At 52.1% G+C, this 23,091-nt stretch overlaps 3 protein-coding genes across 3 annotated transcripts; all 3 read right to left on the reverse strand.

The window, feature by feature from the left end:
* Positions 1–1,568: 1,568 nt before the first annotated feature.
* CALHM2 (calcium homeostasis modulator family member 2) lies at positions 1,569–6,987 on the reverse strand. The gene is made up of 3 exons (XM_069796898.1): positions 6,508–6,987; positions 3,605–4,591; positions 1,569–3,521 (listed from the first exon to the last, which is right to left on the reverse strand). The coding sequence occupies exons 2-3, from the start codon at positions 4,145–4,147 to the stop codon at positions 3,105–3,107; spliced, it is 960 nt and encodes a 319-aa protein (XP_069652999.1). The 5' UTR covers positions 4,148–4,591; positions 6,508–6,987; the 3' UTR covers positions 1,569–3,104.
* A 2,875-nt stretch (positions 6,988–9,862) lies between these two features.
* Positions 9,863–12,755, reverse strand: CALHM1 (calcium homeostasis modulator 1). The gene is made up of 2 exons (XM_009924252.2): positions 11,782–12,755; positions 9,863–10,354 (listed from the first exon to the last, which is right to left on the reverse strand). The coding sequence occupies exons 1-2, from the start codon at positions 12,328–12,330 to the stop codon at positions 9,887–9,889; spliced, it is 1,017 nt and encodes a 338-aa protein (XP_009922554.2). The 5' UTR covers positions 12,331–12,755; the 3' UTR covers positions 9,863–9,886.
* Positions 12,756–16,834: 4,079 nt separating this feature from the next.
* CALHM3 (calcium homeostasis modulator 3) lies at positions 16,835–21,855 on the reverse strand. Its single transcript, XM_009924253.2, has 3 exons — positions 21,359–21,855; positions 20,181–20,436; positions 16,835–19,200 (listed from the first exon to the last, which is right to left on the reverse strand). Exons 1-3 carry the CDS (start codon positions 21,646–21,648, stop codon positions 18,739–18,741), a joined length of 1,008 nt encoding a protein of 335 aa, XP_009922555.1. The 5' UTR covers positions 21,649–21,855; the 3' UTR covers positions 16,835–18,738.
* Between the last annotated feature and the right edge of the window lie 1,236 nt (positions 21,856–23,091).

The following is a 23,091-nucleotide window of genomic DNA, read 5'->3' on the forward strand; positions in this document are numbered from 1 at the left end:
GTAGCAGCTGCTGCTTTTTTTAAGAACACAGCTGCAGCAATGGTGGCTTTTTCTTCTGGATTAATTAGTTACATAATAGAATCCGTAAATAAGCATTGCAATAGAAACCAAGATCCCTTTGAGGTATTGTTTCTTCTTGAGTACTGGGGTTATTACAGCCTCTACAGTAATCAGCAGGGAAAATGAAAGACCTATGTGTAATTCTCCATACTGGAGGAGCCTGGTTTGAACCCATCTTGCTGCTGGGAAGTGTGCCCTAACTGACAACCTGTAGGCTGCTCTGCGGTGGGGTTGTTTTCAGCCTCCAGAGGAAAAGCAGAGAGAGTGTGAGCTCGCAGCCTGCGTGATGTGGCACACCAGGAAGACAGGCAGCTCGATTTCCCTCTTGGCGTTTCAGTGAGAAGCCTAGCCTGGTTGCTTGTGCTGGTGTGTAGAGCCACATGGGTTAACGTCCCTCACCTCAACATCATCACTGGGGGACGATGAGCGACAGGGACAGCAGGGATTTTCATGAGGGTATGGGTGGGCTACAAGGGCCAGAAGCGCAGGGCTGTCTCAGTGGGGGCCGTGCTCAGGGCAGCAAAGGAGAGGAGGAAAAAAAAAAATCCCTACAATTGCAAACAAGTATTTCTGAGTGCAGTGGCTTGCTCCACTCCTCACTGTCAACTGTCTACTCAAGCACGCCTCTCCAACAAGAGGGAGGGAAAATGGACAAGCTGGACAAGACCCTAGCCCATCCCAGCACAGGAAGAGTCGCTGGAGTTAATGGAGAAGGGAGGTAAACACAGCAAGAGCTGGTTTGTGCTCATGGTTTATTCTTAGGATAAACAAATCTATTCCCAAGCATTACGTGTTTTGCCCCTTTCCTTCAAAGGAGGGAAGGGGAGGAGAAGGAACTGGAGTGGAGGTGGTTCAAAGGAACAACTAGGACTATCAAGGGGGAAGGCTAGGGAAGTAAAGGAAGTAAAACGAACGCTGCTTTGTTTCAGCAAGTTACCTTGCATCTGCTGACCTGCATGTGGGGGTGGCATGTGTGTCTGCATGTTCGCACTGGAGGGCCAATGAGAAGGAATGCAAATGAACTCTCTTTCATTTCAAGTTAATGTATTTTCATTTCACTTGCATCTGATGATTCCTGCAGATTAGTTAATGGTGAGGCTGGGAGCCAAGCCTTCCCACAAATGCAAGGCAGATCTGTAGAGAAGCTGAACAGGAATCCTGGGATGCCTCACCCATTAAGCGGTGTTTCAGCCTCTTTATGTGAGGGAATACCCTTCAGGTCTTTATTGCAAGGGGACATATTTGTAAAAAGGTTTCTATCCTTTCCTGCAGTTGTGTATCCTGTTGTACAAGATTTGTGCTACTCACTGCAAGAATAACTAAAAACCAGTGTTACTAACTTGTAATATGTGGTAATACTTTAAAACTTCACATTCTGGGGTCATCTGGATAGGAGAGGATCTGAACGTTTAATAGAAAGAAAAAATGAGTTCCCAGTCCTTGAGTTCAAAGAGAATGTTAAATTATGCCTTTTGTGCCCCCCTGAAAAAAAAGAAGGCAATGAAAAATAACTCTAATTTAATAATTTATTTCAAATCTCCTTGTGTGTAAGATCCTCTGAGTTCTGTGGGTTTAAGTCATTTTTTTAAACAACTTAAGGCTTTTTGGTAAATGGCACAGTGTAAAAGGAAGTTGTACCTATAAAGAAACAGTCCAAATAGGAAAAGCAAACTTCATTGTCCTGCCAGCTCTTGAAACAGTGTTGGGTACGAAGGGCTGACCCTCGGGAGAAAAGAGACTGTGCAGTGCCTTGAAGCCATAGTCAGCACAGTGTCATGGTGAAGGCACTAATTTTACACCTTTCTGGCTTTACTTTCTCAGGGTGTGGCCAAGTCCGTAAAAGAGACCAGTGGAAAGAGCTTAAGAAAATTCAGTGGTAGAAGGATAGGGAGAGGGCTGCTCCCCTCAACCCGTTCCTACTGTCCCTCATCACTCCAGGGCTGCAGTCCCAGTGCAGCAGATGGGTCCATGTAATGTGGTCTTTCAGCTGGCAACTTCCTTATCCCCTTTCCCTTGAAGAAAGATGCTCCATTAATACAGCTAACTAACTACAATTACGTAGTATCTACACTATATATATATATATATATATATGCATGTGTGTATATATACATATATGTAAATCTAATTCTGCTAAGGTCTTGCTGCAGCTCACAACCCAGACAAGCAGGGCTCTTATCCAGTGGTTGGTTGAGAGATGCAATGAGCTGCAGACAGAGGACTGCTTCCTCTCAGCCTTCACCGAGCCACCTTGCCCAAAAGCTATTCTGCTGCTGGTGCCATCTTCTGGGTTTATAAACTTATGGTTGCAGCCACTTGGGCTCATTAGAGGTTGCCAGGCACTGCAGTAAGAACAAAAGGAGTTTGGTGTCCTACCCAAATTCCAACTTGGTAATTACAGAGTCTCTTTCTGAATACTGGGAATATTGGTGATTCCTCCTGCCTTAGTCTCTCAGTTATTCAGCGTGTTGCTGTATTACTGACCCATTCCTTCCCAGGTGCTGTTGCATACCCCTTGCCACAGGAATTTACCCACTGCTTCCCTCTTTTCCCTGTGCTGTAAAGTCTGTAAAGTGCTCTGAGACCTGCCTGCGTAACAGGCGCTGCACAACTGCGTTAAGAAGATACTAATGCCAATAAAACAAGTAGGTGTGTGGGATGGCTGGGGCTGACCCTGCCATGGGAGAGACAGTGGGACTGCAGGAGTCACAGTTAGAAATGTCGTGCCCACCTCTTGCTCCCCAAGGCTTCTGATGGTGCATTAGACAGCAGGGTACGCTGGCAGCCTGGAGGTAAGGTGTGTACCTGCTCTTTGCTCCCCTTGTGTCTCTGGGAGCAGCAACGAGACGGTTGTGTGCAAGGGAGGGGTTCCCCAGCTCACTGTATTGCTTATCAGTCTCTACCTTGAGGCTGTTGATCCCTATTTACCTGCTGAGAGAAGTAATCCTGCTGGGAGGAATATTCCCAGTGAATCCCTTGGCCATGCACCGATACCGGTAGGCCTGCCAGGTGGTCTGGGGAACCGCTGCCAGCGCCCGTCTGTCTTAGGAAGCCAAAAAGAGCATTTCGTGGCCTTCTGGGCTTGGCCCGTTCCCTTCCACCCCTTTGGCCCATTTGTGGAGCCGGCTGTAGAGGGGGAAGCCCTTGTTCTCCCGGTAGATGTAGACACCCGTGATGGCATTCCACTGGGGGCTCGGCTGGACGCCCTCCACCGGGAACTCCTGCACCAGCTCTTTCTCCTCCTTGTCCAGCGCCACAAAGCCGAAGAATTGCTTCACGTTCGTGGCTGCCAGGATCCTGGAGTGGACCTCGGCCGTGCGTCGGAAGAGCTTGTCCTCGTTGGAGCGGTATTGGGCCCAATAAGCCTCCTGCCGGTAGCTCAGCGGCGAGCAGCAGTGCTTCAGGCACTTGGTGAGGAAAACCAGGACCGCGACGATGCCGATGAGCAGCCAGCCGAAGAGCTGAGAGAGAAGAGAGATGCTGCGTTAGGACACGGCAAGACGGTCTTACCCACTCCGTGTGGCTTTCTCCCCAGCGTGCCTACCTGGGACTCATATCTCAGCCTCCGCGTCACCTCATCCCTGAACTTGGTGAGGTTTGCCGGCACGTCTTTACAGGGGAACCTGGCCAGCACCTCAGCCCCATACTCTGCTGGGAACTTGTCCAGGGAGGACGGCCTGACAAACTCACTGAGGGCGCAGATGTAAGCCTCCCCGCGCAGCAGCGAGATGACTGACCAGGTGACGGGCGCCACGGCTGCCCGGCCCATGATGGAGCCAAAGAGGAGGAAGGTGGCGGCGGCAGAGAAGTTCTTGGTGCCGCGCTTGTGGCACTCGGCCACCAGGTTCCAGGTGTGGTTGTTCCAGATGACGCCGATGAGGAAGAGGGCCAGGGCCGGGACGCCGATGGCGGCCAGCCCATAGATGTAGTTGCGGGCAGGGGAGCAGGGGCAGTTGAAGGCAACAACTGAGAAGAGCTCCTCACTCCCCACCGTGCCCAGGGCCACCAAACCATTGAAGATCATTACATCTTTGCTCTTGAAGAACAAGGAGAGGAAGCGGAAGTTCTCAGCGATGAGGGCGGCCATCTCGTCCCGGGAGCAAGAGGAGGCACGTACTGCAGTGGGGGGCTGTGCTGGCCCACCTTCCAGCACCGAGGGACACGCCAATGGAGGGTGAAATGGCCTTGGGCTGGCTGACGTGCAAGAGGCTGCTCCAGGAGCACGACACCTTCGCTGCTGTCCCTTCCTCCTGCCCGGTGTCCCAGCCTCCGGAGCTGGTTGCTGATACCAGGGGTACTTCAAAAGGGGCCGAAGAGGGATTCAGCCTAAGCAATGTGTGAAACCTCAGTCATTTCAGTTTCCCACTAAGCTCTCCAAAAGCATCTCTACAGTGAAGATTACCAACGGGACAGCTGTTTCTGCCCCTGTCATTTGCACATTCGTTGTCTTTCCTTCTCTTTGGTTTTAGTCACCTCCCGCAGAGGCGATTACTGTCAGCGTCACTGCCAGACACTCGATGATCTCCCAAGCCTACAACGAAGGAGGACGCCGTGTTACTGGGAAAACTGGATCACAGCACTGGCACTAGGATGTGTCCCCCAGCCCTGCCACTGACTCACACTAGCCCAGGCGCGTGCGGCATGTGCATGCTGGTGCTGCGCTGCCTTGAAGGTGCTGTGTGTGGCTTTTACCTCCCTCTTTAGACGTGATGAGTTAATATTTAGTAATAGGCAAAGGTATGTCAGGGAGGCAGCAAGAGGTGCTGCGAGACAGCCCAGCAGGTTTGGGTGCAGAGAGATGTGGCATGGGAGGACCAGGCAGGAGCAGCCTCTGCAGGCAGGGGTGAGGGGGTGCTCAGGAGCCGTTGCTACCAGCAAGAGAAGTTACGTTCTGGGAGAGAGCTTATCTTGATGATCCAGGATACAAACACCAAATGCCAATAGAGCTGGCTCAGCAATTATGTAGGAGTTTTTGCTAGGATTAGGTGTGGCAGGATGATCTCTCCCACAGTTGGTTGACATAACCGTACTCCCTGCCCTGGCCCGTAGTCCTGGCTCAGCCTCTAACTGCTGGCCTGAAATTGAGCCCCTTGACCTGCACGCCTGTGTCAGAGATGCACTTCACTGCCCTTCGCCTCTGCCTGCTTCCCCCAGCCCCTTTTCACAGTACAACACAGGTTACATGGGATGCCCACCCTGCCAACAGGGCTGGGCTGCGTGGACTGCAGGCACTCGGGACCAAGCAGGGGAAAGCATGTACCCTGATTTTTTTGAAGGACGGGGAAATAATGGGGAAATTCATGCCCTCTGCAGTGATGCCCATTCCCCCATGCCACTTGCAAGCTGCATTTAATTAATTTCTTAGTTGACTTTCCGTCTCCGCTGCATCCCCACCGGGTTTCATCTCAGGAAGCCCCAAGCCCCTTGCTAGGTCTGGGAACCCTCACCCATGTGATGAAACCCGCTGGCCTCAGGGGAACTGCTGTCACTGGGGTTTGCTGGAGACAGGAAGGACCCAGGCACCCAATTAACTGTCTCTGGCAGCTTGCACAGTGCCAGCAGCATTGGTGCATATCTGGGGCTCCTGGGGAGCCCTGACCCACAGCAGGGCTGCCCGAAATCTGCCCTGATGCCGGCATCTGCCAGTTGGCATGTACGGAGCAAGGGTTCCCTGGGCCAGCCCCAGCTGCGGGGAAAAGGCTGCAGACACATCCGTGCAGAGGAGGCAAAGGCACCTTATTCCTTGTGGTCTCTTGTACGGGGCTTGCTCATGCACTGTGCTTTAAATCACTACTGTGCTGCAGTTCATCTGCTGCCCCAGCAAATCCCCTTTTACCCCCTTTTCCATGGGGTAGCAGAGGGGAATGGGGGCAGAAATTTAGCCTCAGCTCCCAGCTGTGTCTAACCCATGGCAATCCCTTTAAAATCACACTGTGATACTGCTGAGTTCAAACACAAGCAGCCCTTAATGTCTTCCTGTATCTTCCCAGTTTTCTGTATGCAAAAATCCCTCAGCAGAGGAGATGGACCAGCTGAAAACTGCAGCCATGTGACAGGGAGCCAGGCCTCCATCTCCAGCTGCCGCGCTTTGTGGTACACCACATTTGCAGCCAGATGCTAAAACTGCAAACTTGTTCTAGTGCGGGGGGTTCAAAACCCTGTTATTAGAGTTATCAGCAAATAGGTCTGATAAACAAGGCCCTGCGACCTTCCTGACGGTGTCTGGCAACCGGCAAAGCAAAAATAAAAGGAGCTGGCAAAGGGGAATATGTCATTTTGGGGGGGGTTACCCTTCCTCTGCTTGGTAGTTATGGTGCCTGCCTGGAAGAGAGAGAGGTGGGTAGGAGGGGAGGGGAAAAGTTGTTTGCAGCAGATCAGTTTTTAGCAGCTTCTGTTAGTCTTTCCCTGAAACGTGCATGAAAGCAAGAAAAAAATGAAGTCACTTACTTGAAAAGTTGATGAAACCAGTTCTGGAGCCTTCTCAGCTCCTTGTGTGGTTTTTGCTCGGGCTCTGGCTGCGGGGGGTTCCCAGCAGTGCAGAAGTGGGGCTGTGCAGAAGTGGGGATGCGGCTGAGGCCGGCCTGATGGGCGAAGCGAAAGCTGATGAAAACAGCCTTAAGAGGGCTGTCGGCTTTTGGGAGGAGGAAGGAGGTTGTTCTCGGGCCCTGTGCTTGGGTGGGGCGGAGAGCAGGCGCTTGGCTTCTGCTGGGTGCAAGGCTGAGGTTGTGCCTTTAAAAGTAAAAAAAAAAAAAAAAAAAGGAAAGGAAAGGCTGAGAATGAGTCACTGGAAAAAGCACATCTTCCTTTTTCAAACCCGCGATGCAGCTGTGCAAAGGCTGGCTGGCTGGGATGGGCCGGAGTTTGCCTGGAGCGATGGGGCACCTCGCTGGGGTGCAAAGGGGAAATACTGGAGCCCCCCAGCCTGGGGGGTGGATGTACCCATGGTGCCCAGAGGATGCAGTCATGCTGGTGGCACCCAGCTCAGCCGAGGGTGGCACCTGAGCTGCGCAACACAGGAGCCTGGAGCCACCCTAAGCAGGCAGGGGCAGCGTGGGAGAAGCCCTTGGTCCCACAGGAAGGGGCAGAAACTGCTGCTTTTGTGCACGGGAGCCGGCTGAGCCAGCGGGGAAGATGCCAGCCAGGCTGGGTTTTCGGGAGAAGCAGGAACCCGCCGTCACGAGCTCTGCAGGGTGGCCAGGTCTTGCTTCCCACCGCCCGGGAGCGAGCAGCGAGGCTGCTGCGGGGGGCGGTGGGGGCTGAGGGGGGCCAGGGGAGCCACGCGTGTGGGGCTGGGCACAGCCTGTGATTTGGCGAGCACGGTGCATTCCTGCCTGGCTCAGCTTTTCCGCTTGCTGCTTCCTCTGGAGAGCGATGCCTGCGAGGCAGCCGAGGACGCCTCACTTTCTCCTTGCTTCGCTCCCTCCTCTCCGCCATCTGTCCCTCAGCTCCAGCTCCCGCCCAGCCTGTTGCAGAGGCCGGAGGCCCCTGTCCTCCTTCCCCAGCTTCCTCGTTGCTGTGTCCCCAGGGTTACACTCAGCCCTCCCCAGAGGATGTCTTCAGCACAGGCAAATCCTCAGCGACACCCACATTCCCCTCTGCTCGGAGCAAAGCGTCAGCAGTTCAGCTGGGATTTTTGGACCGAGTCCTTACCCCCAGGTCTGGGGTCCCTGGGCAGGTTTTTGCAGCTCCCAGGTGCTTGGGGCAGTCCCACACCTCCATTGGCGCCTGCCAGCTCAGCTGGGGGCCCTGGGGCTTGCTCCGCACTCGGGGCACTGCTGCTAACCAGGCTCAGCACCGGGACCGCAGCCGGGCTGAAATCCCAGGGGCCATGTCAGCTTCCCTATTGAAGGGTCTCCTCCCAAAGGCGATGAACGATGTCCCCAAAATCCAGTACAGAGAGGACAACCTGCCTGCTCTTTGGGGACTCTCTGCCACTGCTAAAATTGCTGCATGGGGGCAGAGGTCTGATCCTAAAAATCTGAATTAAAAGTCCAAAAGCTTCTCTTTGCAAATGCATGCTATTTTTTTGGTATCTCAATGGCTCTGCCGTGGAGCCCGCCAGTCCTGCAGGCTGCTCACTACTGTGGGGACTCTGAGCATGCCTTTCTTGGTGAGCCATTAACAGTGCTGAACTGCAAATAATAGGAGTGGAAACCATCTTTATCTTTTAATCTCCTTTGCTTTGTAAATCAGGTTTTGTGCCTATTAATTTCTGGGCAGGTGCCTTAATTAAAGTTTGGGGTGTGAAGATTAATGATAAATCTTTGTCACACTCCTTTCTCCTGGGAGTCAGCCAGGTTCAGCCTGTCCTTGACTACGGGTTTGCTAAGGCTCTCTCACAGCAGCTCGGAGAATTTCCTCATCATTTTGGTCCTTTGTTCTCCTCTCCCCACAGCCTCTGTGGAGTTATACACCGATAATTAAGGTTTATGCAAATGACAGTCACCTCAGTTACCAGCCAGTCATAATAAGTTTCTTTGAACAAGAACACGGCAGCAGAAATTTCAAGGGGATGAGCATTTTGAAAGGGATGCGGCAGGGGTAAAACTCATCTCTCAAAAGGGGTTTTCCTTCTGCATATTGGTAATAAAATCAGGGCCACCAGGGAACACTCTTCCGGGCTGTGACTTCCATAGTCACCTCGAGGGCCTGCATCCCATCATCCTCAGTTTCTATGGAAATGGGCAGCCACCTGGTATTGCGTAGGGTTGGCGGTGTATCCCCGGCTTCTCCTCCAAGGGCCAGGGCTGGCTCGACACTGGCTGCCACACACTGGCAAAATACCCCGCCTCAAGTGGCCTCAGCACCCCGGGCTTGGCCCAAAAGCCCCCCCCAGTCCTTTTCATTGCATTCAAATAAACACCAATGGCTTTTGTAAATAGCTTTTATAAATCGCTTTTATAAATCTTTCTGCCTGAGCACAGTGCTTGAACATTAAGCCTGAATTATTTATTTGGCTCCTTAAACAAACACCCAGGCAGGTTTTTAACATCAGTCATTGTGTCAGGGAGGAATCCAGGTAAAACTGCAAGAACAAACTGTCCTGCAGCAAATTTGTGGCAGGGGGTTGGCCTGGCCCCCACACTCCATGCTGCTGAATGATAGCTGCTCTCCTTGTCTAGACACTCCCTTCAAGGAGCATCTCTGTGGACTCCTCGTTGAATAGTACCTGTGACACCAGCCACGCCATTCCTGTCATGTGCAATGCAATACGGGATGTCCCTTCACTAGTTCATTGCTTGGGTCAAATTTATTTTAAAGCTTTTCTTGGCCTGGAAGCCATGTATGTCTTTGGGGATGTAGTGTGTGGAGGGGCAATGGGGAGACTCTTGGGGTTTCACAGCTTGGCATGCGAAAGGGGCACCCCTAGCTTGTTTCCCCACCAGAGGATTTCTAATACTGCCTAAACCCACGTGCACTGCCAGTGCTGAGCACATGGTAAAAGAAAGGAAGTTTTGCACATCTGGTAGTGTGTGCCTTGGCAACCGTCACAACACAAACGTGGTGCTTGGTGGTGTGAGACACATGGCATGTCTGTCTGGCTGCCACATCGTGCCCTTCAGCATCCCCGGGGCTTGTCCATCACAACCTTGAGTAGCTGTCCCACTCAGCACAAAACTCCTTGCCTGAATTACCGATGCTATAGGATTGGATGTGAGAGCAGATGGGATCACACCGGCACCGCCGAACCCTTTGGGTGCCCGTTCCCTGCAGCCCCTGTGGCACTGGGCCTCGCCTCTGCCCGGCTCGGATGCCCACCTGTCCTCCCTCCTTGCAGCCCCTCTCCCAAAAGTGAGGTTCTGCTTCTGCATAGCCCTGTGCCCCCTCATACCCGACTGTAGTAGGCAGCCATCTCTCTTCGGGGCACAGGGGGGTGCACGGGTGGCTGCTCTTCCCCTGCCCAGCCATTGCCACTGGGGAGGGCAGGCGGGTGGAGGTGCAGCGGGGGCTTGCATCTGTGCCAGCTCTTCAGGGCCGTGTTCATGGTGCCCTGGTCAGTGATGCCCAGGAGCTTCTCGGCGGCTTCCCCCGCATCTGCAGGGGCTTTCCTGGGTGGGTGGCAACGAGCAGCTGCCAGGTCCGTGCTCATGCCCTCGAAGAACTGCTGGATGCAGACCTTGGCAAAGCTCCTGGCGTGCTCTGCGCACGTCTCGTCGAAAAGCTTGCGCTCGATGTCGATGTAGTGGGACCAGTACCTGCTCTTCAGGAAGGCGGCTTGGGTGAAGCAGGGCCGGAGGGATCTGACCAAGAAAGCCAGCATGGTCATCAGCAGCACAAAGCACCAGCCCAGAGCCTGCAGGGATGAGGGGGGAACCAGACCTGTCACAGGCAGGCAGAACACGCGCCCAGCACTTCCCCCCAGCTGGCAGGAGCCCCCCGGGCTGCAAACGAGCCTGGCTTCACTTTGGGTTGTTTGACATTCGGCTGCATTTACATTGCAAAGCTGGACGAGGAGACTCTATGTACCATGTCAGTGCATCTGCGCTGAAATTTTGTTCGATGCACCCACATAGGCAGCACCTCTCCCCTTCTCGCCTTGCGTAGCATCAGCAGGCAATGACCATAAATAACACCAGACTGAATCCTGCACCCAGCCCTCGGTCCTGCCTCCGATACAACCGTGCCTCACCTGGGTCTAGAATAGTCTGTGTCCTCTGACTCGCAGCCAACATCGCTCCAAATGCTCCCTGGGTTTATGCAGCTGTCTAACCCTTTTCCTGAGCTGTTGGACTTAGTAACATCTATCGTGGGTGAGTGGTGGTGACAGGCTCCCCTGTTAATGGGGTCTGACAGGAAGAGTGAAATGAGGGCAAAGCCAGGACCGGTCTGTCTTGTTCACCGTCAGTCTCAGCTCAGGCTGTCTCCGGGCTGTGCAGACAGAGCTCACGAGGGTGAACCCCACTGTAAATGCATCCCCTAAAAGAGCACCTGGGGGGGGTATCTAGGTGGCACCTCTTGTTTTGCAGCTCCCAGTGCTTCCCAGCAGCTGGTAATTGAGGTCTACCCAGGAAAAACTGCTTTGTGTCTTTGGAGAAGTCCCCGTACGTCTATTTCTCTTAAAGTGGGGATAATAATTCCTGTCTGCCCTAAGGAGGTCAGGGAAGGGAGCTGCTTTTAAACAGGAGTACATGAATGACCAGAGTGGGTCAGACCATCCTGTCTCCAATGTGGGCAGAAGCAGAGGGCTTGAGAGAAATTAAGCACAGGACAAGCAGTTAGTGGCACTTCTTCATTTGTGGTTCTCCGAGATGGTTAATAAACACATGCTGGCTGTTTCCATGCAAGCGGCAGACGCAATTGGCATAGAAGGTTATCAGCCCATAATTTACACATGTTATAATAAGCAGCAAGAGCAACTGTGGGCAACCAGTGTGTTACAGGAGGGGGTGACAGCCCACCAGCCACTGAGTAACATCCATGTCTGCCCCTCTAAATAAATCTCTGCATACAGCTTGGCTGTGTATTGCTGCCCTGCAGCCCCAGACTGCCCAGGCAGAAACAGGGACCAAATCATCAGGACGACCTACAGCTTCAGTCTCTGCACCACACTGGAGGCATAACTCCCCGGCGCTGAGTTTGAACACCCTGTACCCCTGTGAAATTACCAGTCTCTCCTCCTGCAGCTTGATTCCAACAAGGAGATTCCCTCGAGGGAAGAGCTAAGGCTAGCAGTGCCTAACCCTAAACTACCAGCGAGGGCACAGCCATGATGCCTCTTACCTGCGAGATGCAGCGCAGGTACCTGATGGCCACTTCATTGGCGATGAGCTCCTGTCCATCGTAGATCTCCTTGCAGGGGATGCGGGCGAGGACCCGCTTCATCTCCCTTTGGGAGAGGCCAGGGTGGCTGGCATTGCCCAGGGTCTCCACGGGCACCGAGGTGCAGAAGGCGCAGGTGATGCACTTGCCATCCAGCAGCGTCACTGAGACCCAGACGGCTGGGGCGATCATGGCGCGCTGTGCCATGGAGCAGAACATGTAGCGCAGGACAGCCGGGTCCTTCCCTCGCTGGCCCTGGGGCCGCCTCCACTCCTCTGCCAGCATGGAGACGTTGTTGTTCAGCACGAAGCCCAGCAGGAATAAGATGAAGGGGGGCACCAGGAGGATGCCCAGCCCGTAGGCCAGGTTGTAGCGTGGCAGGCAGGGGCAGTTGAAATCAAAGGCAGAGTACATCTGGGCACTGGCGAGGGCCATGATCCCACAGATGCCGTTCATGAAGGACTCCTGGTTGGACTGGAGAAACTGGAAGATCATCCGAAACTTGTCCATCTTCCCTTGATGTGATTCCTCCCTTCACTGGGGTCCAAGATGTGGCTTTGGTTCACTTCATTCTTTCAGCTCCCCTCTTCAAAGATGGGCACCAACAAGTCTCTGGGATTCATTCACGCACTCTTACAGCCCCAATATTGAAAGCAGAAAATTAAAACTTTTTTTTCTGCTGATTTTGCTGCTTGCAAAAGTTCAGAATTTGCTTCCTCCTGCTCTTCTTTGGGTCTGTGGGACCTGGGTTGTTTCTGGTTTGCTAAAACCTGTCTTTGTTCTTCTCCACATCCCTATTTCTGCAGTCTCCCAGCCACCAGTCCCCTTGGCTGGAGGGTGCAGGTGTTACCATGGCTATGCCCTCCCCAGAGCAATCTGTGCCCTGGGCAGGAAGGGGAGCTGGCTGGTTTGTTGTCCTAAAAGCAGATTCGTTACCTGGTGTGCAATAGACCAATCTCATACACTCAGGAGAGATATTGCTTTATTCCGCGCAGGGTGCTCCGTCGACTTTCCACAAATCAAGCACACCAGATTCATCAGGTGTGTCCCTTTTATACAGTAACAATTGCATCTAATTTATCAAACTACTCCTACCTAATACATATTCAAACTATCTAATGCATATGCATAGGATTATGTAATCATGACATGTCAGATGCCTTCTCCACATCTGTGGGGGTCTCGGGTGGTCTTCGGCGGTCACTTGAGGAGGTATCCCCTCCTCACTTTGACTGCTAAGTCACTCTGTATTGGGTCAGTCGTTCATTTTCCTGCCAAGAGGGTGCACCATCAATCAGGAAGAATAGAAAGGATCAGAATTGGTGCTCCAGGTGAGGCACCATTAAACAGGAAGAACAGAAAAGACCAGAGTGATCTTGGCTAACTAACTTAATTTAAAACAGAACTTTATAATCTACCAGAGGATTTTCCGTATCTGACATAAGGTTGGCCTCTGTGAACCTGTTTGCAAATGCAGGAGGTGGGTGCTCCTCCCAGGACTGAATGGGACACCCCACCTCAGTGCCAGCACACACGGAAAAGCGGGATGCCAGAGTTCCACCCCTCCCTCCATGTTTGCATTGCCCCAGCAGCATCTAATGCAAGCACCTCGCAGGTCTGCCAGCCCCCTCCTCTGTACCTGCTTCACTGGGAAATACCTTTTCTGTTTTATTCTGCACAGGGAAGGGAAGGGAAGGGAAGGGAAAAGGAAAGGCAGAGGAGGAGGAATAAAGCTCTTGGTGCTCTGGGATGTTGTATCTGTATTGCCAAGGTCTGTTAGTGGCTCCCATCTGTCCTGCAAATGTCTACATTTCAGCCAGACTTACAAGATGACACCTGTAGCTCCTTGGGTTTCACAGCCTTGTGCCCTCAGGGCTTGCTACAATATCCTTCAGACCCTGGCTGGCATAGTCTGGCAACATCCAGAGGTACATAGTGCTTTTCCTGGCTTTAGGGCTAGAGAAAAACAGGCATAGAAAGGAGAGACGGCTGCAGGGACAGGGGTGCAGAGGATGCACCCTGCTCTGCAGGTGGGTCCTGCTGAAAGCATCACAGCCCTGGGTACCTCTGCTTTCTCAGGAGAGGCTCCCTGCCCAGCAGAGCTCTGAGATTCAGTTTTTTCCCTGAGATTTCTCCTTTTCACCCACTTTCAGTGAGCATTTCTGAAAGGCTTGAATGCACTTTGCTCTGAATGGCAGCGATGGAGGCTGAACGATTTTCTTGCAGCCGCCTTTTGTGGGTATAATCCCAACCCCTCGATGAATTTGGGATGTGCAGGAATTGGGAATACAAGGAGGATGTGTGAATCCTGCCAGTGATCTCCCTGGCCCAAGGGCAGCCGCTATCCCCTGAGGCACCGTGTTTCCCAGCGGTACCAGATCACCTCCAGGCATGGACTGTGCAGAACCCTTTGGGCCCATCAGGCCAGTGGGTACCAGCAGCAACAGGGGCTGAAGGGTACGGTGGAGCTGCTGCTCCTCTGAAGATCACTCGAATCCTGCAGGGAAGGGCAGAGCAAGGACTACCTGAGCCAGCAATGTGCATCCATTTAGCAGGAGGGGCTGGGCTGGGGCGGGGATTTGGCTATATGCCTTGACCTGAGGCTAAGGTGTCTAAGGGCACGTTTCCCATGCAACCAGTGCATGGTGCAGGGAGGACCTTAGCTAGCTGGGTGCTGGGCTGGCTGGTCCGTACAGCACGGAATTGCTGACAGTTTAGCTATGCCACTTTACCTGGGCTTATTAATTCAGTAGCACACCAGGCAATCTTGACCCAAGTGGACCTGAATAGCTGCATTGCCCTCCCTGCTCTTTGTGCACCAGGAGCAACCTGGGCAGAGCCAGCTAAGGTCTGTGGTGGACATGTCCCACGTGTTGATACTGGGGTGCAAAGCTTCCCCATCACTTCCATCCCTCTCCCCTTTCACAAGGGCACGGTTCAGTTCAGCTCGTTGCCGTCAGCTCTGCAGACCTGGGGGCTTTCCGGTGCAGAGATCCTGTGCACATTTGCCAGCACAGAGCTGACCAGACAGACTCCTGACCAGACAGACTCCTCCCCAGCTTGTCAGAACTGAGACAAACACTAATGAGATGTGATAGCTACGGTTGGGCCAGGCTTAGTTCCTACAGCACAAATCTAAAAGAAGTGGATTGTGTTGCTGGTGTTCTCCCGCATGCCTTCTTCACAAAGCCTCATCTTCACAAAGCAGCTTTGACACACTAGCTCACTCCCTCAAGCTGGCCAAAGGATGGAGGAATATTGGGACTACAAATGGCTATAAAACAGATGGTTGCAGTATTGACTACTAGCAAGGTCTTCAGTCCCTCCAGTCCAGGCACCACCTGTGCTGTTGACATTAGTATGAAGATACCTCTGACTGTCTGGGTACCAGCGTGGCTGCATTGGTGGCTGTGAGATATGTCACCAAGGCAAGCTGCACATAGGTGGGTGGCATGTGGGAGATACTTTTCCCCAAGATTTTGCAGTGCGTCAGTACAGAGGTAGGAAGCCAAACCAGGTGTTTTGACCATTAGTCAGTGCTGCAGTTTCTGACGTTTCCCCCCACACCAGCCCTGGGGCTCAGCTGATAATGCCAAGTTCACCCTGAGATGCCACCACAGCGGTGAGCACAAAGCACGTGTAATACCTGGGCAGTCTTCACTCTGTCTGCTGTGGAGAGGTTAATTGCATGATCTCATCAAATGGGAAGAGATTTGGCTGCATGAATATAGATGAGACTTATTGTATTGCTAGCTAAGAGCTCAGGCTGGCTTCCCTGTTCACCTGGCGAGTGGCTTTTTGAAGGGCAATTCACGTCAAAGCCTGCATGAATCAACCTCATAAAAAGCAGAGAGCTTTTTGATCTCCAGGAAAACTTTACCTTTCATTAAACATGAATGAGGGGTCTGAGCCTGCTTGGTGTACAGCACCAGCACTTATCACTGAGGCCAACAATAAGTCAGTGGGATTCAAAACAGAGCCCGTAGAAGCCAATTTCTGGGTCTTTCCTTCCGTGTTGCCTTGTTAGGGAGGACCTTGTTTTTGTGAGCTTGCTAACAGGAAGTTCACTCCAACGGATTTGCAAGAGAGGGCAGAGCTGGTGCTTCCCTCCACGATCCCAGCCTGCTCGTGCTTTGGAAACCAGGTCCTGGGAGAGACACTACATGCCCAAGTCCCTCCCAGCATGGGCTCCTGCACCTGGATGCCAAGACAGACACCAAGCCAGGGACTCAGGGTGGGCTTTACATGTCCCAGTCAATGTAGGATATAGAGAGGAGGGACATGAAAACGGTCACAATTTCCATCAGGATTGTTTGGGAAGAGATTGGGGAAGTTGTCTTTGCAGTCAGCCCTGCTGTTTCACAGGTTCTTGGCAGGTGAGGATCCCTGAGCACGTCAGACATGTCTGTAGGTCAGGCATCAGACCAGCCCTAAGAGACAGAGAGCTCCTAAAGTTTGTGAACTACCCTCTCTGCTCCCACTTCCACAGGAGGGTACACACTCCTAGCAGAGCTTGTGGGAAGGGACATCTGGAGATTGTCTGGTCCACACCCCCTGCTCAAAGCATGCTCAGGGACACATCTAATAGGGTTGTGAATATCTCCATGGATGGAGGTGCCACAATCCCTCTGGGCAGCCTGTTGCATCACCGTCAAAGTAAGTAAGGGTTTTCTTCTGTTTAAAAGGAATTTCCTGCATTTGGGGTTTGTGCCTGTTGCCTCTTGTCCCGTCATGGGGTGCCAGTTACCATTTTCCACAATGGAAAAGAGTTCTCTGGCTTCAAAGGGGAACACAGCAAGGGACTCGGGGAGGCTGGGAGGGATGAACACCGATAGCCCTGTCCAACTGGAGCTACTCATGACAAGACTGACCCTCCCAGCAGCATGTGAGCCTTTGTAGACCTGCAAAAGTCTATGGCAGTGGCCTTAAATCCTCTGTTTTTCTTCCTCCTGATAGAGATAACAAAGCTGTTCCGCTTCCCCTTTTTGCATTTCATATTTTGTGGCCACTCTGGGATGACTTAAAACCCGAGAACATGGAAAGCAGCATGCAAAGGGGAGCTGTGGACTTCTGCTCTGAGCTGCTTAGGAAAATAGCTGATTTGACTAGTGTGGAGGGGTGAGTCCGAACTGAGTCTCAGGCTGAGATTTGTGATGTTGCGTCTGAGAGAAGTAAACCAGAGACAAAATTTAAAGTGCAATGCTGATTTCAAAAGAGAGCTCAGAATCTCCCTGGACCTAAAGAGCTCCTGGTGGGAAGACTGCTGTGTTATTCCCAACCAGCATAGGCCACCACTGGCTTTGTGCCCTCTCTGACCACGTCCAGGGGAGCTCAGGGATTCAGCCAGAGCTGATTTTGCTATGCAAATAAGAAAAGCTCTGCAGCCCATCCCTCTGCACCCTGCAGCTCCTGGCTGTGCCTCAGCTGGCAGAGGGGTGCAGCCGCCCACGGGTGGGCCATGGAGTTATTTGGCCTCCCTGTGCTTTGCCAAGCATCTCCTCCCTCCCTGACTCCATGCACACAAACATCCTGGGGAGGAGGTGACCCACCTCCCAGCAGCTCGATAAGTTAATTTGTGGGATTAATATATGTTTTCAATGTGACCCCTCATTTTGGATTTAGTCACAAGGTGGTGGCAGGTTTCTTTGTCTCTTTCCCACCCTTTTCTTTCCTCCTGGGGGCCCTGCTTGCCCCATCTATCCATGCACGGCCAAGGAGACATTTCTTCTTCACCCCCCCTCCTCACAGCCCCTCCACCTTGCACCCCTCACTCCCAGGGACAAAGTAGGCATCAGTGTGAGCCTCAGCCTGGAGGAATATATGTGTCTGTACTGGGCTAGTTTGCAGTAAAGAGTTTAATGCATCCAAGCAGCAATGCTGGGCAGAAATAGTCAAACTGGCACCATGGTTGGCACCATCTACAACAGGGGCTGGAAAAAGACAGATAAGAAAGTAATTAGCATTAAAGGCTCAGAGATAAGGTTATGTTCAAACAGTTTTGAAACTAAGGATGGACATGCCCAACTAGGTGATGCAAGGATGCTCCTCTGGATAGATCAGTTTGTACTAAAATGTAGCAGGGGAGTGTTTAAAATCTGTGTTCAGACTTCTCAGGCAGAGTCAGTGTGTCCTTTCCATGGCCCAATGCCAGTGCTTAGAGCAGCCACCTGAACTCCAGCACAGTCCCGTTGCTCTGGATACCTAACGCAAAGCCTCCATCTCCTTTTCCTTCTGCAAATTCAACCCAATCCAGGGACACTTATCCAGAGGTAACTTCAGTTAAATGTATGCTGCTCCATCAATTTTAGTGTGTTGCCATATTTTGTTTTGAAAATGCATGGAAGTATTGATGGGTTGTTAGAGGGAGACTGAACAGTTTGGCAGCTGGGCTGGGGGCAGCCAGAGCTCGTGGCAGATGGGAAGACGTAGGAGGTGATTTTGCCTCTTTGAGTAAACATGTTGGTGTGGTACTAAAAGAGTTGCCAATTAAATCATTTCAGTGTCAGCGCTACTAACTCTCTGAACCAGGTTTCGCTGAAATGGGCAGGAGCTCCTCACACCTCTGTGAAGCTGCTGCTCCAGTCAGTTTGCATATGCAGCCAGATGCTGCTGCCTTGGTTAAATCCTTCCTTGAGCCAGAAGGGTTTTATCACAGCTGTAAGGAGCTGCAAACTCTTTAATATGACAAAAGTGCTATGCAGAGTCCTTGGGTGAGAAATGTCATTAACAGTGACTGAGTCTGGGACCTTTGGATCTTTAGAGGTTGTTTATTTTGGAGGTTTTGCTAGGCATGCCCTGGAGCTTTTGGGGTTGGGGTTTTGGAGGAAGATGTGAGGATCGCTGTCTTCTACCTGCTGGTCCTTGCTTTGTGCAGAGGTATGGCAGTGCCTCTTCAGTGTCTGCAAAGCAAAGGCCCCTTTACACATCAGTGTGCTGGAGGAATTTGGACTGGGTACTGGGGCTGTCTGCCCAGGGCAGAGAGGATCTCTCTTGCCCCAAAGGGTGCCTCTGGGTCACCTGGCTGATATCCAGGGGAGGTTTCTCATAGTACCACATTTTCAGAAGTTTATTCACCTGGTCCTGATCTGTGATGCCCTGGAGAAGATCTTCCCCTCCTTCAGCCCCCTCTCCCTGCCTAGGCAAGCTGAAGCTGTGCAGTTTGATCTCTTGTCGCATGCTTTTGAAGAAATGGAGGATGCATTTGTGAGCAAAGAGCCGGCTGTGCTCACAGCAGGTTTCCTCAAAAATCTTTTGCTCGATGTCAATGTAGTTGCTCCAGTGACGTGCCTGCAGGAGGGTGGCCTGGTTGAAGCAAGGTCTGAGCCAGCGGGCGAGGAAAACTGCTACAATAAGGATCAACAAAATGCTCCAGCCAAGTGCCTGGGTGATAAGAAATAAGCAGTAGAACAGGAGTAAGACAGGCACAAGGACAGTCACGAGCTGTTTGCCTGTATCACAGAGACAGGGAATTTGTGTGGCTGGAGGGGAGATGTGGTATATCTGGACTCCCGTCCTTGATCTGTCCCTGAAGTCCAGCACCCCCAAACTGCACTCAGAGGATTGGTGTAATCTCCTCCCAGTGAATATAGGACATTTATCTGTGCATCAATAGTTCAGTAGGATAACTGTTTGCAAAGTTAGCCTGGAGCAGCCAGGCATTTGCTTTGAGCACGGGAGCGTCCCAGGGGAAGGGGACTTCAGTGCTCTCCTTTGGTGCTCCCTTATCTCCAGTGAGATCTTCATCTGCCACCTACACTGGCTCCAGGGCCCAGGAGTCCTGGCAGCAGGGTGAAGACAGCCCAGACTACATGGTAGTAGTCTGACTTCGCAAGAAGGAAGGGCTTGTTTTCAATGCCTTCCCCCTGGTCCTCATTTCTGACCTGGCACTCCTGTACCAAGAGCAGGGGCCGGGCAGGGCTCTACTCCCCATTGTGTCCTGTTCTCCTTTCATTTCTGAGCAAGCTGCTTTTGTCTGTCTCAGCTTGCGCTGCCCTTAAAACAGCGGGTCCTATCTGCAAGGTTAGCAGTTAGAAAGGTCTTCTGACACTGGACAGGGCCTTAGGAGACACCTATATGCCTTGCAACCTGCTTTTTATTATCTGGGTTTAGAAGCTGCTGGTTCTTCTAGAAACAAAGTTCTTTTAATGAAACTATCCTTCATTTCCTTCCTTTTCCCTACCTGAGTGACTCTGGAGATTATCACTGAGGGTGGCAACATTTGGGGGCGTAAAGAACCAAAGAGTAGTCTTGCTCCCAGCCTGACCATGGCGAAGCAATGAAAAATCAAGGAAGAGCGGGAGCAGATGACACGTGCCCCAGGCACCTCACTGACACGGGGGGCTCTGCTGGCAGTGACCTACCTGGGACCAGCAGCGCAGGTAGCGGGACACTGCCTTGCGGGACGTGTTGTTCCTCATGAGCTCGTCGTCCTTGCAAGGCACCTTGGCCAGCAGCTGCTGCACCTGCACCAGACTGATGTTGGCAAAGCCCACAAACTTCTCGGGATCCACGGAGCCGCTGAAAGCACAGATCAGGCATTTGCCATCCAGGAGGGTGACTACAATCCAGACGACAGGGGCGACCATGGCTCGCTGCATGATGGAGAAACACATGTATCTGGGGCAGAAGAGAAAGAAATGAGTGGGTAAATGCTGGGAGCTTTCTCCTCATCCACAGCCTTGATGGGTGCAGGCTGCCCTATGCCAAGCAGCCCTCCCAGAGCCAGGGAGCTGACTCCCAGGACTGTCCCCAGCATTGTTCCAGCTGATGCCTCTTCTGCTCTGGGATCAATTTGTTGGTGCTGCCTCCCAGTGAAATCTGTGCCGGTGCTCAGCAGTGCTCTGTGTGCTGCCTGCATTCAATGCAGTGCATGGTCCTCTCATTACATGCTTGCCGCAATTGTATACTTATGTCTCCCATGCACAAATCCTTCTCAGCTCTCCCTTGTCTCCTGCATTCACTCTTTCTTTTCTCATCAGCTTGGTTTCTACCTAGAAAATCACTTTTCTCTGCACCATTTCTTGCCCTACTCTTTGCCAATCTGTGCACTGGGTAAAACTTTGTATGTAACAGACCGAATGTGATTCTCCTCTCCTTTCCATAGTGTAAGTCAGTAGAAACTCAACTGAAAGAAAGGAAGACACAAGGCTATCGATAAAGAATGACTGTGATGGAAATGCCCATCTTTCTGCAAATTTAAGTGGAAATGCTTCATCTTTTTGCACATGTAAGCCCCAGGAGAAACCCTGCGCACACACAACAGGGCAGGCAGCAATGCACTTTCCCAGGGTGGCAGCATAAATCTAGCCATTGGTGTTGAGGCACTCCTGCCCTGCTTTGCTGGGATGGGATGAGGCTCTGCCTTCATTTCTGCTGTTGTAAATGCATTTACTATGCCCCTGCCCCTCCACGCTCATGGGGAAAGGTCTCAGGAGCTGAGCTTAGAAGAAAATTATTTACCGGGAGGATCAAAGCTATGGAGGTGAGACAGCTAAGTGGGAGGTGAAAGGAGGGACACCATTCCTGGTGCAAACCCCACCTGATGACAGCTAGGTCCTTCTTTCTGTGCCCCTGTGGTCGCCTCCACTCCTCCAGCATCACCAGGGACTGTCTGTTGAGGATGAGGCCGCAGACGAAGAGGGTGATGGGGGGTACGAACATGATCCCCAAGCCATATGCCATGTTGTACCAGGGCAGACAGGGGCAGCTGAAGTCAAAGCAAGTATATATCTTTACGCTAGCCAGGGCTAACAGCCCACAGATCCCATTCATTACAGACTCCGAGTTGGACTGGAAGTACTGGAAGATCATCCGGAAACGGTCCATCATGTTCTTTTGGCCAGGGGTGCTCCTCCTGGGAAATCCTTGGGCTGTTTGGCACAGCCTGTCTCCCTTCGTCCCCCCTTCTGCTGCCGTGGGGTGGAGGACGCAGGTCAGCCCCCGGTTGGTCAGGGAAGGAGAGTGGGGATGGAAGAGAGCTGCTGTGGCAGTGGGAAAACCCTGTGCTGGGGCTTCCCCACTGGCACACGGCTTTCGCAGGTCTGTCTCTCACCCAATGCTTATCTTCTGGGGCAGTTGGTAGCTTTTCTAGGTGAGCAGATGAATACAGCCTCCAGCAGCTGTTTTTTCCACCCTGTTTTTAATTTTCAGGGCTGTCCCATGTGCCAACCTGTGACAGCCTCCGGTAGTGCTGGGTCCCTCCCTCCTGGAGATGCTACCTCCCAATGGAGAGCCATCAGTGGATGCCTGTGAGCTGCCCTCTCCACTGATTGAAGGCTGTTGAGCGATTCATTGGCCAGGAGAAACCAGGCGAGTCAAATGAGCTCATCTGTGTTACTGCTGCCACCCTGTTTCTTTCTGGTGAAGCAGGTCCCATTTCTTTTTGGTGAGCAGGGCATGGGGGAACACGCCTGGCTTCGAGCATGCTACATAACTGTGAGCTCAGGTTTCCCTATGAAAATGGGCTGAAAGGACCAACCCTTCAGTCAGGAGGCTGTGAGAATCGATAGCTTTTAGAGCGTGGAATGGCACTTCAGGGCAAAGGCTGCTCTTGGCTACTTGTTATACGCATCCTGTGACATTTGTACCATACCTGCATCCACATCCAAGGCCCTTGCACTGGGGCTCCTTCTTGCTCCGTGTCAGAGGGCATGGTGCAATCAGAGCAGCTGGCTCATTTGTCCCATGGGACTGGACTATCATCTTCTGTCCATTTTAAATATCCCAGAGGCAATTCCTCTTTTCCTCTCAAAAGTTTATTTTACATATGAATACAGCTCATTGCCACACAAGGACGCTCAGGTTTTTTCTGATGTATTCAACATCATTTTCCTCTCCCCAGCTCTCAGCTGAAAACATTTTCAGATTTCTTCTCAGCTCAGGTTTCCACACACATTCAGGAAACGGGAAAAAAAAGGGTGTTATGTTTACCCATTTTGTTAAAATGAGAGGAACCATCTCCACCGAAGTACATTTGCTGCCAACACTGAGGTTTCTGCCCACGCTGGCTCCCATTGCAGGGCTGGTTGCCTTGATGGGATCACACTGAAAGGGAGCAGCGGGGAGGGGTACCTATAGTTGCTCACAGGCACATACAGCATATGTGTGACACACGCTGACTCACAGGGCCACAATGTCATCTCCTCCGATCTAAACAGCAACTCTCACTATTACTTTAATGAAATGCAATTGCACCACCCATAATATTTATCCTTTACCTGCGAGTGGAAAAGATTGTTAATGTTCATCCTTCAGCAATAAAACCCCATGGCT

This window comes from Haliaeetus albicilla, chromosome 11 (genome assembly GCF_947461875.1).
Source record: "Haliaeetus albicilla chromosome 11, bHalAlb1.1, whole genome shotgun sequence".
NCBI classification, from domain to species: Eukaryota; Metazoa; Chordata; class Aves; order Accipitriformes; family Accipitridae; genus Haliaeetus; species Haliaeetus albicilla.